The 16191-nt window shown below is 49.6% G+C and overlaps 1 protein-coding gene across 1 annotated transcript in view; it reads right to left on the bottom strand.

Annotated features, from left to right (window-relative positions):
* lztr1 (leucine zipper like post translational regulator 1) overlaps positions 1 to 16191 on the bottom strand; it is a 169616-nt gene that overhangs the window by 52441 nt on the left and 100984 nt on the right. The window contains exon 11 of the mRNA XM_072498002.1: positions 528 to 638. Coding sequence (XP_072354103.1) covers positions 528 to 638 — 111 coding nt within the window. The remainder of the gene's footprint in view (positions 1 to 527; positions 639 to 16191) is intronic.

Genomic DNA, 16191 nt, shown 5'->3' with positions numbered 1-16191 from the left:
TTACATCTAATGTTGGACACTGTGTTTTGAGTTTTGCAAACACAGCTGGTTGTAGCGTGCCTGCTCCATACAGCAGAATGGACATGCTATTTGGTATGGTCCACTACGACCTACATATCTAATATCACACTGGCACTGAAATCCATATACCACATTGCTCATTTGTGTGTTAGGTAGAACGTCTTCTTGGCTTGACAGCAGCATCCTGTTTGTAGCGAAAATGAAACAGTTAGCTTTAACTGTTGCTCAAACCTTGATACCATATACTGTTCCAGGGCACTCTGGTGTACCTGAAGTGTACTTAAAAGCAGTGATATATATTAAAGATCAATGACCATGCCTCCCCGTCTACTTTTATTAATTTAGGGTAAACTTTAACTTCAGTGCTTTGGTGTGGGCACCCATTTCTAACAATGCATTCTTTAAGATTTAGTGCCCATCATGGTCATCAGGCACCATTAGTTTTATAAAATAGGCTCCAATGCACATCAGTGCATGTGCACTGAAGCGCCTGGCGCATTGCTTACCTGAAACCGATACATCTCTCCACTTCTCACGTTGTTGTCCACTGTCCCACCAAATATATACATAGCATCAGAAATAACTGCTGCAGCATGGAAAAGTCTTCCACTGGGCATCTGAGAATTGAAAGGATGAAAGCATTTCAGAACTGAAGTAACTCTGAAGATCACTGGTCTACTCTTTCCTCCACTGTTGGTGAAAACATGTTTTTACATGGGGTGGAGTACCAGGAAGATAGGGGAGATAAGAGAGGGATGTCATCGCTGCAAATGGAACTTGTGCTGCCAGTTTCGCTTCCTCTACCCTGTCATGTCAAACAGTCCCAAATTAGTTGGATATATCTCAAATTGAATTAATGTGCATCAACTCCAATATTTATTGTATATAAGTGTAATATTTCATTTTTCCTATTATTGTGATGATGACGAAGTTAAACATTTTCCTCTCTTCCCTCATCCCATCATCATTTCCACAGTATGATACCTTAGATGTTTGATCCCATTACAGATTGAATGGTGAGCAGTAGGGCAGAGATGCAAAGGTGGTGAGATAAGGGGAACATGTAAACAGAAATTCCATCCCAACCTTTTTTCTTCCTAATTGCAAGCACCACTTAATGGATGTTCTCACCCGTTGGAGGTAGAAAATTGCAAAGAATTCAAAACTATCTGATTAAAGAAATTTTTCCTCCTCTCAGTCCTGAATGGTTGACCCTTCATTCTGAGACTGTGACCCTATCTATATCAACGACTTGGACGAAGGGGCCAAATCATAGAATTTACAGTGAAGGAGGCCATTGGGCCCATCGAGTCTGCACCAGCTCTTGGAAAGAGCACCCTACCCAAGCCCACAGCACCCTATCCCCATAACCCAGTAACCCCACTCAACGAACACTAAGGGCAATTTTGGACACTAAGGGCAATTTAGCATGGCCAATCCACCTAACCTGCACATCTTTGGACTGTGGGAGGAAACCAGAGCACCCGGAGGAAACCCACGCACACACGGGAAGAACGTGCAGACTCCGCACAGACAGTGACCCAGCCGGGAATCAATCCTGGGACCCTGGAGCTGTGAAGCAATTGTGCTAAGCACTATGCTACCGTGCTGCCCATACCAAATGTATGGTGACTAAATTTGTCGATGACACCAAGATAGGTAGGAAAGTGAGTTGGGAAGAGGAGGTAAAGAATCTACAAAAGGGATGGAGATAGGTTAAGTGAGTGGGCAAAAGTTTGGCAAATGGAGAAAAAGTGAACTTGTCCATTTTCCCAGGCAGAACAGAGAAACAGTATACTATTTGAAGAGAGCTTGCAGAACACGGTGATACAGAATGATCTAGGTGTACTGGTACACAAAATGTTAATATGCAGGTATAACAAGTGATTAGGAAGGCAAATGGAATGTTGGTGTTTATTGCAAGAGGAATGGGATATCTTATATACCTCAATTTGATCTCCCCTCATTCTTATAAACGCTATAGAATATAGGCGTAAACTGTTCAATATCTCTTCATAAGACAAATCCCATATCTCTGAAATCAATCTTGTGAACCTCCTCTGAACTGCCTCCAAAGCCACCACACCTTTACTCAAATAAGGGGACTAAAACTGTGCACAATACTCCAGGTGCGGTCTTACCAATGCCTTGTAAAGTTGCAACAACACTTCCTTACCGTTATACTCTATTCCTTTAGCTATAAATGCCAACATTCCTTTCGCTTTCTTAATTACCAGCTGTATCTGCATGCTAGTTTTCTTTGACTCATACTTGAGGACACCCAGGTCCCTCTGCATCGGAGCACCCCGAAGTCTCTCCCCATTTCGATAATAAGTTTACTTTCCATTTTTCCCACCAAAATGGATGACCTCACAATTATCCATGTTAAACTCCATCTGCCACATTTCAGCCTACTCACCTAACCCACCTAATCCATCCATATTCATTGACTGATTGATTTGATTTATTGTCACATGTACCGAAGTACAGTGTAAAGTATTTTTCTGTGGCCGAGGGAACGTACACAGTAGGTACATAGTAGGCAAAGAGAATAATCAACAGAGGACATTGACAATGGTTCATCGACAAACAGTGATTGGTAATTATATAAGAGGAAAATAGTTTTACTAGGTCAGAACGCTGAGTAGGTCAGAACGCTGATAGGAGATAAAAGAAAAGAAAGCTCGCAGAGTCGCCATGCTCCGGCGCCATCGTGAACGGTTCTTCTTTCCTCATTGTAACTTACTGTCCCACCTATTTAGTGCCATCTGCAAACTTGGCTATAGAACCTTCTATCCCTGTACCCAAGTCGTTAATAGATTGTAAATAATAATAAACCAAAGAGAAAATGCTGGAAAATCGCAGCTGGTCTGGCAGCATCTGTAGGGAGAGAAAAGAACTAACCTTTCGAGACCAGATGACCCTTTGTCAAAGCTAAAGACAAAGAATGTGGGAAACATTTATACTGTGGTCGAGAATGAAAGATTAGTCTTAGCCACAGAAATCCAGGGAAACGGGGTGCTAATAGCCACAGAAACCAGGGGGAAAGAGTTCTAATGGCTTTCCCCAGAGAGGACAAAAGGTGTGAAAGGCCAAACTGCAGAGAAACTAACATCAGAGGGTAAACTGTGACAGATGTAGATGTGGGGAGAGGGGAAGGGGGAAGCAAAGGGGAGAAAGGGTAAGGAAAGATGGGTAAGATGGGGGGGGGGGGGTAAATATATATAAATGGTAAAAGACAGTTAAAATGAAATGGAATGAAAACAAATAGGTCGAGGTGGGGTAGAGCTGATCATCTGAAGTTGTTGAGTTCGATGTTCAGGCCGGAAGGCTGTAGCGTGCCTAACCGGAAATGAGGTGTTGTTCCCCAGTTTGCGTTGAGCTTCACTGGAACATTGCAGCAGGTCAAGGACAGACATGTGGGCATGGGAGCAGGGTCTTGTGTTAAAACGGCAAGCAACGGGAAGGTCAGGGTCCTGAATGTGCACAGATCGAAGGTGCTCAGCAAAGCGATCATGAGATGGACCAGGTGAGTGATGGAGGGGTGGAAACTGGAAGCGAAGTTGATGAATTTTTCCAGGTCTGGACGAGAGCATGAAGTAGCACCAAAATAGTCATCAATGTACCGGTAAAGGAGTTGTGGGAGGGGACTCGGGTACGTCTGCAACAAGGAATGTTCCACATACCCCATAAAAAGACAAGCGTAGCTAGGACCCATGTGGGTACCCATTGCTACATCTTTGATTTGGAGAAAATGGGATGAGTTAAAGGAGAAGTTGTTGAGAGATAGAACAGGTTCAGCCAGGCGGAGGAGAGTGGTGGTGGATGGGAATTGTCCGTGCCTCTTTTTGAGAAAGAAGCAAAGAGCTCTCAGGCCATCCTGGTGTGGGATGGAGGTGTAAAGAGATTGCACATCCATGGTGAATAGAGTGCGGTTAGGGCCTGCAAACTGGAAGCTGTCAATATGACGCAGTGCATCAGAGGAATCCCGGATGTAGGTGAGGAGGGAATGGACCAGAGGAGCGAGGATGGAATCAAGATAAGAGGAAATAGGTTTGGTGGGGCAGGAGCATGCTGACACAATGGGCCTGCCGGGACAGTCCGTTTTGTGGATTTTGGGAAGTCGGTAAAAGCGGGCTGTCCGGGGTTGGGAGACTATGAGGTTGGAAGCTGTGAGGCGAAGGCATCCAGAGGAAATGAGGTCGCTAACGTTGTTGGAGATAATGGCTTGATGTTCAGTGGTCTGGTCATGGTCCAGGGGTGATAGGAGGAAGTATCTCAGAGTTGCCACTCAGCCTCTGCGAGGTAGAGGTCAGTATGCCAGATGACAACGGCACCCCCTTTGTCGGCAGGTTTGATGACAAAGTCGGGGTTAGACCTGACGGAGTGAAGAGCAGAAAGTTCGGAAGGAGAGAGGTTGGAATGGGTGAGGGGGGCAGAAAAATTAAGACGGCCAATGTCCCGTCGACTGTTCTCAATGAAAAGATCTAGGGCAGGTAATTGTCCTGGTGGGGGTGTCCACTTGGAGGCAGAATGTTCGAGGCACATGAAAGGATCTGTGGAATGGGTGGAGGACTCTTGCCCAAAGAAGTGGGCACGTTCACTGGAACATTGCAGCAGGCCAAGGACATACATGTGGGCATGGGAGCAGGGTCTTATGTTAAAATGGCAAGCAAGGACTTCTGGGTGCGGCGATGACCAGCTAAGTCGCACGTTTCGGCACCTCCCGTTTCAACGGACCTTTGGGCTCTTATCGGGAGCCCCAACGGAAATTTTCTAAGGCTAAACCCAGTGTGAGGCGACATAGGAAGGAGTCTCCCCGGGTGTGGATGGAAAGAAGTGATAGTAGTGGCCAGATTGTGGAGGATCCTCTGGAGCAGCGGCAGAGAAGGGAAGTGAGAAGCAAGATGGCGGCTGAGGGAGCCCAGTTGGTATGGGGCCTGGAACAGCAGGAGTTCCTCCGGCGATGTGTGGAGGAGCTCAAGAAGGAGGTGCTGGCGCCGATGCTGCAGGCGATTGAGGGGCTGAAGGAGACGCAAAAGACCCAAGCGATGGAGCTCCATGGAGTGAAGGCAAAGGCTGCAGAAAATGAAGACGAGATACAGGGCTTGGTGGTGAAGACGGAGACGCACGAGGCGCTACACAAGAGGTGTATGGAGAGATTGGAAGCCCTGGAAAATAGCTCGAGGAGGAAGAACTTAAGGATTTTGGGTCTTCCCAAAGGGGCAGAGGGAGCGGACGTTGGGGCGTACGTGAGTGTGATGCTCCATACCTTAATGGGAGCTGAGGCCCCGACGGGCCCCCTGGAAGTGGAGGGAGCGTACCGGGTCCTCGTGAGAAGACCAAAGGCAGGGGAAATACCGCGAGCAATAGTGGTGAGATTCCACCGCTACAAGGAGATGGTCCTGAGATGGGCTAAGACGACACGGAGCAGCAGATGGGAGAACATGGTGATCCGCGTCTACCAAGATTGGAGTGTGGAGGTGGCGAGAAGGAGGGCGAGTTTCAATCGGGCCAAGGCGGTGCTCCACAGGAAGAAAGTGAAATTCGGAATGTTGCAGCCGGCAAGACTGTGGGTCACACACCAGGGCAAACACCACTACTTCGAGACGGCAGAGGAGAGGTGGACATTCATTCAAGAGGAGAAGTTGGACTAGATTTGGGAAAGGATGTTTGGAATGAAGTAGCGAGGTGGTGGCAAGAAATTGTAAATCAGATGGGGGAATTTTTTCCCCTTGAAGGGGGGACACACGAAGAAATGTTGGCGCCGGTGGGGAAGGGGATGGGGAAGGAGAGAGGGAGCTGCGCCATTAGGGGCGGGGCCGAGAGAGAAGCGCTGGCTCTGTTCCCGCGCTATGGAAACTGTGGCGGGAAAAGGGGGCGTAGGAACGAGGGGGTCTCACACGCAGGGAGGCCAAGGATAAACGGGGGAAGCCGAGGTCAGCCAGAGTTTGCTGACTCCGGGAAGCAATATGGGGGGTGCAATCAAGCTAGAGCGGGATCTAGCGGGGGGGGGGGGGGGGCGGATTAACTGGGTTGCTGCTGCTGCTAAGGGGAAGGGGGAGCTGTTACGAGATGAGATGGTCGGGACGGGAGGGTGCCGTCTGGGGGACAAGCGGTTGCGTGGGAACCGGGTGAGGAGCTGGTTTAAAAAAGGGGATGACTAGTCGACGGGGCGGGGGGGGGGGGGTAAAGAGCCCCCCAACCCGGTTGATCACGTGGAACGTGAGGGTTGAATGGGCCGATTAAGAGGGCAAGGGTATTTGCGCACCTACAGAAGCTAAAGGCAGACGTGGTTATGCTTCAGGAGACGCACCTGAATCTGGCGGATCAGGTCAGATTAAGAAAAGGATGGGTGGGACAGGTATTCCACTCGGGCTTGGATGCGAAAAATAGAGGGGTGGCAATACTGGTGGGGGAAAGGGTATCGTGTGAGGCGAAGACCATAGTGGCGGATAGTGGCGGATAGTGGGGGTAGGTACGTGATGGTGGGTGGCAGATTGCAAGGTGAAGCGGTGGTGCTGGTGAACGCATATGCCCCGAACTGGGATGATGCGAACTTTATGAAGCGTATGTTGGGGCGTATCCCGGACCTGGAGATGGGAAAGTTGGTAATGGGGGTGGACTTCAACACGGTGCTGGACCGGTCCAGATCTAGGACCGGGAGGAGGCCGGCAGCGGCCAAGGTGCTTAAGGGCTTTATGGAGCAGATGGGAGGAGTGGATCCCTGGAGATTTACTAGACCGAGGAGTAAAGAGTTTTCCTTCTTCTCCCACGTCCATAGAGTGTACTCCCGGATAGATTTCTTTGTCCTGGGAAAGGCGCTGATCCCGAAGGTGGCAGGAGAGGAGTACTCGGCTATAGCCGTTTCAGATCATGCCCCACATTGGGTAGATCTGGAACTAGGTGAGGAAAAGGAGCAACGCCCACTTTGGAGATTGGACAGTTGGCGGACGAGGGGGTATGCGGAAGGGTGAGGGGATGTATTGAAAGATACCTAGAGGTTAATGATGATGGAGAGGTCCAGGTGGGAGTAGTATGGGAGGCGCTGAAGGCGGTGGTGAGAGGGGAGCTGATCTCCATACGGGCCCATAAGGGGAAACAAGACGGTAAAGAAAGGGAGAGACTAATTGAGGAGATCTTGAGGGTGGATAGGCAATATGCGGAGGCTCCGGACGAAGGGTTATACAGGGAAAGACGGAGACTACACACGGACTTTGACTTGTTGACCGCGGGTAAGGCGGAGACTCAGTGGAGGAAGGCACAGGGAGTACAGTATGAATACGGAGAGAAGGCGAGCCGACTGCTGGCCCAACAAGAGATCGGAGGAGTTAGAGACGAGGATGGAACAGAGAGCGGAGAGGGTGAACGGGGTATTTAAGGTATTCTACGACAGGCTGTATAAGGCCCAACCCCCGGAAGGGAAAGAGGGAATGATGCATTTCCTAGACCAGTTGGAGTTCCCGAAGGTTGAGGAGCAGGAGAGGACAGGACTGGGAGCGCAGATTGAGGTAGGCGAGGTGGTAAAAGGAATCGGGAGCATGCAGGCAGGGAAGGCCCCGGGACCAGATGGGTTCCCGGTGGAATTTTATAGGAAATATGTGGACCTGCTGGCCCCACTCCTGACGAGAACCTTCAATGAGGCTAACGAAAGGGGGACACTACCCCCGACGATGTCGGAGGCGACGATATCACTGATCCTGAAAAGAGACAAAGATCCCCCTGTCCCCGTTACTGTTTGCGTTGGCAATTGAGCCATTGGCCATAGCGCTGAGGGGCTCCAGGAAGTGGAGAGGGGTACTTAGAGGAGGAGAAGAACATCGGGTGTCATTATACGCGGATGATCTGCTGTTATATGTCGCGGACCCAGTGGAGGGGATGCCTGAGATAATGCAGACACTCAGGGAGTTTGGAGAGCTTTCGGGATACAAATTGAATATGGGGAAGAGTGAACTGTTTGTGATGCACCCCGGGGAACAGGGCAGGGGAATAGACGAGCTGCCGCTGAGGAGGGTAACAAGAGATTTCCGGTATTTAGGGATCCAGGTGGCCAGGGACTGGGGAACCTTGCATAAGCTTAACTTGACGCGACTGGTAGTGCAGATGGAGGAGGACTTTAAGAGGTGGGATATGGTGCCCCTGTCATTGGCGGGCAGGGTGCAGGCGGTTAAAATGGTGGTCCTCCCGAGGTTTCTTTTTGTGTTTCAGTGCCTCCCCATACTGATTACAAAGACCTTTTTTAAGAAGGTGGACAGGAGCATCATGAGCTTTGTGTGGGCCGGAAAGACCCCAAGGGTAAAGAGGGGGTTCCTGCAGCGCAGTAGAGATAGAGGGGGATTGGCACTGCCGCGTCTGAGTGATTATTATTGGGCCGCTAACGTGTCTGTGATATGTAAGTGGATGAGGGAAGAAGAAGGAGCGGCGTGGAAAAGGCTGGAGATGGCGTCCTGAAAGGGAACCAGCTTAAAAGCACTGGCAACGGCACCGCTGCCGTTCTCCCCGAAAAGGTACACCACAAACCCAGTGGTGGTGGCGACTCTGAAGATTTGGGGGCAGTGGAGACGACATAGGGGAGTGACGGGGGCCTCAGTGTGGTCCCCGATAAGGAACAACCATAGGTTCGTCCCGGGAAGGATAGACGGGGGTTTTCAATCTTGGCAGTGAGCAGGAATTGCGAAACTGAAGGACTTGTTCTTGGATGGGACGTTCGCGAGTCTGGGAGCACGAACAGAAAAATACAGGTTGCCACCTGGGAATGCATTTCGTTATATGCAAGTGAGGGCATTTGTGAGGCAACAGATAAGGGAATTTCCGCAGCTCCCGGCGCAAGGGATCCAGGACATAGTGATTTTGGGGGCATGGGTGGGTGACGGTAAGGTGTCCGAAATATACAGGGAAATGAGAGACGAGGGGGAGATGATGATAGAGGAACTGAAAGGAAAATGGGAGGAGGAGCTGGGGGAAGAGATTGAGGAGGGGCTGTGGGCAGATGCCCCAAGTAGGGTAAATTCCTCGTCCTCGTGTGCCAGGCTCAGCCTGATCCAATTCAAGGTACTACACAGGGCGCATATGACGGGAGCAAGATTGAGCAGGTTTTTTGGGGTGGAGGATAGGTGCGGGAGATGCGCTGGAAGCCCTGCGAACCACACCCACATGTTTTGGTCATGTCCGGTATTGCACGGGTTCTGGGTGGGTGTGGCAAAAGTGATTTCAGAGGTGGTGGGGGTACGGGTCGAACCAAGCTGGGGGTTGGCTATATTCGGGGTTGCAGATGAGCCGGGAGTGCAGGAGGCAAGAGAGGCCGATGTTTTGGCCTTTGCGTCCCTAGTAGCCCGGCGAAGAATTCTACTTATGTGGAAGGAAGCTAAACCCCTGGGCGTGGAGACCTGGATAAACAACATGGCAGGGTTTATAAAATTGGAGCGGATAAAGTACGCACTAAGAGGTTCGGCTCAGGGGTTCACCAGGCGGCGGCAACCGTTCCTCGACTATCTCGCAGAACGATAAGGGAAAATAGGAAAGACAACAGCAGCAACCCAGGGGGGAGGTGGGGGGGGGGGGGGGGTACGGGGGAGGGTGCATTTGGGTCTTTGGGGTTTTTTTGTGTGTTGTTACATAATTGTTGTTCATATTTATCTTCTCAATGTTACTATTTCTTCTTGTTTTTTTATTTGTGTTGGCAGTTGCCGTTAGTTAATATATTATTTTAAAAACGATCAATGTGTATACTGTTACATAGTTGTAAAAATGGAAAATTCTTGGTTGATCGAAAAACTTTAATAAAATATATTTTAAAAAATTAAAATTTTTTAAAAATGGCAAGCAACAGGAAGGTCAGGGTCCTGAATGCGCACAGACCGAAGGCGCTCACCCAGTCTGCGTTTGGTCTCTCCGATATAGAGGAGACTACATTGGGAGCAGCGAATGCAGTAGACCAAATTGGAAGAGGTGCAAGTGAAACACTGCTTAACCTGGAATGAGTGTTTTGGGCCTGGGATGTTAAGCATGGAAGAGTTAAAGGGGCAGGTCCCTGCCACTTAAATAATAATAATAATCTTTATTAGGGTCACAAGTAGGCTTTATTAGGGTCACGAGTGGGCTTTTATTAACAGTGCAATGACGTTAATGTGAAAATCCCCTAGTTGCCACAGTTCGAGTACACTGAGGGAGAATTCAGAATGTCCAAATCACTTTACATCACATCTTTCGGTACTTGTGGGAGGAAACCGGAGCACCTGGAGGAAATCCAAGCTGATAAATTACCCCCAACCCCATGTGATCTAACTTTCTGTGCGGAACTGTATCAAATCCCTTCCAGAAGTCCAGATAAATTACATCCACAGGATCCCAATTATCCACTTGGTTTGAAACATCTTTGAAGAACGCTAGCAAATTAGTCAAACATGACTACCCTTCATAAAACAACACTGATTCTGATGGACTGTGTTTTGACTTTCAAATATCCTGACATAACTTCCTTAATAATAGATTCTAACAATTTCCCAACAACAGATGTTAAACTAACTGATCCTACATTCTGCTTCCCTCTCTTTTTGAATAAGGGTGTTACATTCAAATTTTTCTAATCCACTGGAACCTTACCTGAGTCCAGGGAATCTTGGAATATATTTGGAATATTATAACCAATGGATCCATGATCTCTGCTGCCACATGTGCTAACATCCTAGGATGGAGGCCATTAAGCCCTGGTGACTTGTCTGCCTTCAATCCCAGTAGTTTTGGTCTCCTTATTTGAAATTGCATTAGAAACAGTCTTGGAAGGTTCATTTCACTCACTCCTGAGATGAAGGGCTTATCTTATGAGGAAAGCTTGAACAGGTTGAGCCTGCATCCATTGGAATTTAGAAAAATTAAAGGTGATCTTACTGAAACACATAAGATCCTGAGGGGCTTGATAGGATGAATACCAGGAAGATATTTCCTCTTCTGGGGGAGACTTGAACTATGGGAAACTGTTTAAGAATATGAAGTCTCCCCTTTTAAGAAGGATGTGAGGAGAATTCTTTCTCTTTGAGGGTTGTTAGTCTGTGGATTTCTCTTTCCCAGAAAGCAGGGGAGGCTAAGTCATTACATTTTTTCAAGGCTAGATAGATTTTGAAAGGCAATGGAATCAGGGATTATAGGGGTCAGGCAGGAAAGCGGAGTTAAGACCACAACTAGATCCGCCATGATCTTATCAAATAGCAATGCAGGCTCAAAAGGCCGAATAGCCTAATCCATGCAGTATGTTCCTACGTGGCCGAAACTGTACTCCAGATGTGGGGCACGATCTACCGGCCTCGTCACACCCCAATGGGAGCACGGTGTGGCTGGTAATAATAACAATCTTTATTATTGTCACAAGTAGGCTTACATTAACACTGCAATGAAGATACTGAGAAAATCCCCCATTCGCCACACTCTGGCCTGTTCAGAAGGAGAGGGAGAACTCAGAATGTCCAATTCACCTAACAAGCACATCTTTCTGTACTTGTGGGAAGAAACCGGAGCACCCAGAGGAAACCCACGCAGACACGGGGAGATCGTGCAGACGCCGCACAGACAATGACCCAGTTCAGCTCCCCAGTGGCTAAAAACGTTCTAAGTGTGGGCTAAACCGGTGAGAAACTCCCCAGGGTCCAAAAAAGTGACAAAGAGTCTTTGAATAGCGATGGGGAACTCGCCGATAGAGCTGGCGTGAAACTCCCTGAAAAACCCGCCACAAATTAACTTTTTGGGGATATTCGTGTCCTAAGTGTCGTGAGTTAGCGGTGGGGAACTCCCTGGCAAAACTCACCACAGATGACACGTAGAAACCTTTACGTTAAATTATGCCTGTGGTCTCTCCTAGGTCCTATACAATTATTTACTCTTGTACTTCAATCCTTTCTCTATGAACGGTAACATACAAGGCGGGATTTTTCGGCCGTGCCCGCCCGGCGACCAGAAAATCCCACCCGAGGTCAACAGACCTTTACATGGTCCCCATCCTGTCCATGGCGTTCTTGCAGCGGATGCAATCGCTAAATCCAGCTCATAATTTCTATTCCTACTTGCTTTATGTGTCAGCCTCTACTTACCTGCCCCGCACACCCCCACGCTTAAGACCTCCCTCCACCCTCCTTTCATGTGTCAGTTGGTAGCATTCTTGTCTGAGAAAGGTTATGGGTTCCACTTCAGAACTTTAGCACAGATGTTCTAGTGCAGTAACGAGGGAGTGCTGCACAGTTGGAGGTGTTTTCTTTTAGAGAAAATTATAAACTGAAGTGATCCCACCACATTATTTCAAAGAGCATTGGTGTAACCCTGGCGTCCCCCAATTATTATTATTTTTTTTTAATTTAGAGTACCCAATTCATTTTTTCCAATTAAGGGGCAATTTAGCGTGGCCAATCCACCTAGCTTGTACATTTTTGGGTTGTGGGGCGAAACCCAGGCAAACACGGGGAGAATGTGCAAACTCCACACGCACAGTGACCCAGAGCCGGGATCGAATCTGGGACCTCGGCGCCGTGAGGCCGCAGTGCTAACCCACTGCGCCACCGTGCTGCCCTTGGCATCCCCCAATTATAACCACAGATACAGATTGTCCAGCTTTATCACATTGTTATTTGTGGGAATTCGATGTGTGCAAATTGACTGAATGAATGACTAACATTTTTTAGAATGTCTGTGATCGTGAATGGCATAGGTATAGGAATAGGTCATTCAGCCCATCAAACCAGTTAAATGTATCATGGCTGATTTGTGACCTAACTCCCTGTCTATGCATATATTCCTTAACAGCTTTGGTGAACAGAAATCTACCAACCTCAGATTTAAAAATAATTGCCCTTTGGAGAGAGACTTCCAAACTTGATCACCTTCTGTGTCTTGATACACATCTACATTCCAGAAAGGGCTATTTTTTTAAGACTATTTATACCACCCAGCCCGAAGCTTCTCAAGCAGCAGAAATAGTGGGCGGGATTCTTTATCCCGCCACATCCGTTTTCTGATGCGGCACGTTCCCGCCAGCAGCAGGATCCTCCATCCCGGCAGCCGGCCAATGGGGTTTCCCACTGTGGGCACCCCCATGCCGTTGGGAAATCCGCCGGCATGAGTGCGCTGCTGGCAAAGCGGAGGATCCCGCCGATGGAGAATTCAGCCCAGTTTCAATCAATCCTAGCTCCTTATCTTAAAAACCTTGATCAAATCACCCAATACTGTCTAAATTCCAAGGAATACAATCCAAGTTTGTGTAATCTCTCCCTGTAAATGCCCAACTTTGAGAATGTTTCTGCTACCTGTTCTCCAATCCACAGCTAGTAAGCAACACATTATAGCTAATGTGAAAAAAAAGCCTGCCAGCAATGGGCTGGAGCAATGTGTTATCAGGACATTAGTGTCCGATCACAACTGCTTTCCTGAGTATTGATATCAACTGTGTTTTTGTTTGGAGACTTAGCATTTGCCCAGAAATTGAGAAAGTATTGGCGATAGCATTATTCCCAATTGCTTTTGTTCTACTTCTGACAGGTAACTGAGAAAGCAGTATTGTCACAGGTCTGCCCTCTCATCCAAGAAATTATTTAAAGCCCCAGGATAACAAAAAGAAAAAATTGTTAATCTGTTGTTTCTACAGTAAGGTAAGCCGTTATTCTGCGTATCTAAACCACCAAGTGCACTATCGAACAATGCCCTGGGTGTGCTCAAGTCAAAATGTTCAGCCATCACAGCATGAAAGTTGCATAATGGTGAAACCTAGATTACTTCTTGTACTAACGTGAATGCAGTAATACTTCTCTGCCACTGGATAGTGCTAGAGTGCTGCATATGAATCATCTGTACAGAGAAGTACTGAACTATATCTTGATCATATCCTTGGAAGCAACTAGCTTTTTTCTAAAATGTTTTTATTAAGAATTTTTCAATAACAATATTTTCTACCTTACAAACAAACCCCCCCCGTAACAAAAAAAAGAAAAAATAACTCACGTGGCAAGACATGAACATGGCAAGTCGATAAGATACAAAACTTTGTAGAGTGGATTCTTCCCATACATGTCAGTTTCCGGATCCTACCATGTGTTTTCTTGTTCAAATGCCCCCCAGAACCCCCCCACCCCCCCCCGTCAACCGCTCCCCCCCCTGGGTTGCTGTTGCTGCTGTCCGACCTTCCTCTAACGCTCCACGAGATGGTCTAGGAACGGTTGCCACCGCCTGTAGAAAGAACCCCTGCGCAGACCCTCTCAAGGCAAACATTATCCTTTCCAACTTTATGAACCCAGCCATATCATTTATCCAGGCCTCCATGCTGGGGGGCTTCGCCTCCTTCCACATTAGCAAGATCCTTCGAAGGGCTACTAGGGACGCAAAGGCCAGAATACCGGCTTCTTTCGCCTCCTGCACTTCCGGCTCGTCCACTACTCCAAACAGTGCTAGCCCCCAGCTTGGCTTGACCCGGGCTTTCACCACCTTAGATACTGGGCGAAATTCTCCCCAAACGGCGCGATGTCCGCCGACTGGCGCCCAAAACGGCGCCAATCAGATGGGCATCGCGCCGCCCCAAAGGTGCGGAATGCTCCGCATCCTTGGGGGCCGAGCCCCAACATTGAGGGGCGAGGCCGACGCCGGAGGGATTTCCGACCTGCCAGCTGGCGGAAACAGCCTTTGTTGCCCCGCCAGCTGGCGCGGAAATGACATATCGGGGCGGCGCATGCGCGGGAGCGACAGCGGCCGCTGACAGTTTCCCGCGCATGCGCAGTGGAGGGAGTCTCTTCCGCCTCCGCCATGGTGGAGACCATGGTGGCACAGGCCCGCCCGCGGATCGGTGGGCCCCGATCGCGGGCCAGGCCACCGTGGGGGCACCCCCCGGGGCCAGATCGACCCGCGCCCCCCCCCCCCCAGGACCCCGGAGCCCGCCCACGCCGCCTTGTCCCGCCGTTCAAAAGGTGGTTTAATCCACGCCGGCGGGACAGGCAATTTATCGGCGTGACTTCGGCCCATTCGGGCCGGAGAATCCAGCGGGGGGGCCCGCCAACCGGCGCGGCCCGATTCCCGCCCCCGCCGAATATCCGGTACCGGAGACTTCGGCAACCGGCGGGGGCGGGATTCACGGCAGCCCCCGGCGATTCTCCAACCCGGCGGGGGTCGGAGAATGACGCCCACTGTTCCCACCACTCCCCTCCAGAACCCCTCCAGTGCCGGACATGGCCAAAACATATGGACATGGTTCGCCGGACTTCCTGAGCACCTCCCACATCTGTCCTCCACCCCAAAGAACCTGTTCAGCCTCGCCCCTGTCATATGCGCTCTATGAACCACCTTAAATTGTATCAGGCTAAGCCTGGCACATGAGGAAGAGGAATTAGCCCTACTTAGGGCATCAGCCCATAGCCCCTCCTCAATCTCCTCTCCCAACTCCTCCTCCCATTTACCCTTCAGCTCCTCTACCAAAGCCTCCCCCTCTTCTTTCATCTCCTGGTATATCGCCGACACCTTGCCCTCCCTGACCCATACGCCCAAAATCACCCTATCTTGAATCCCCTGTGCCGGGAGTAGCGGAAATTCCCTCACCTGCTGCCTCACAAACGCCCTCACTTGCATGTACCTGAAGGCGTTTCCCGGGGGTAGCCCAAACCTCTCCTCCAGCGCCCCTAAGCTCGCAAGCGTCCCGTCAATGAACAGGTCCCCCATTAGTCTAATCCCTACCCGATGCCAGCTCTGAAATCCCCCGTCCATCCTTCCTGGGACAAACCGATGGTTGTCTCTAATCGGGGACCACACCAAGGCTCCCGTCGCACCCCTATGCCGTCTCCACTGCCCCCAGATCGTTAGCGTTGCCGCCACCACTGGGCTCGTGGTATACTTTGTCGGCGAGAGCGGCAGCGGTGCCGTCACCAGCGCCCCCAGTCTTGTTCCTTTGCAGGACGCCATCTCCAACCTCTTCCACGCCACCCCCTCTCCCTCCATCACCCATTTACAGATCATTGCCACGTTGGCTGCCCAATAGTAACCCTCCAAATTCAGCAACGCCAACCCTCCTCTGTCTCTGCTACGCTCCAAGAACCCCCTCCTTACCCTCGGGGTCTTGCTTGCCCACACAAATCCCGTAATGCTCCTGCTTACCCTCTTAAAGAAGGCCTTAGTGATCACAGTTGGGAGGCATTGGAATACAAAAAGAAATCT

Source organism: Scyliorhinus torazame, chromosome 1 (assembly GCF_047496885.1).
Source record: "Scyliorhinus torazame isolate Kashiwa2021f chromosome 1, sScyTor2.1, whole genome shotgun sequence".
Classification (NCBI taxonomy): Eukaryota; Metazoa; Chordata; class Chondrichthyes; order Carcharhiniformes; family Scyliorhinidae; genus Scyliorhinus; species Scyliorhinus torazame.
The sequence above is the reverse complement of the archived record's forward strand: the minus strand, read 5'-3'. Positions and strand labels throughout refer to the sequence as shown.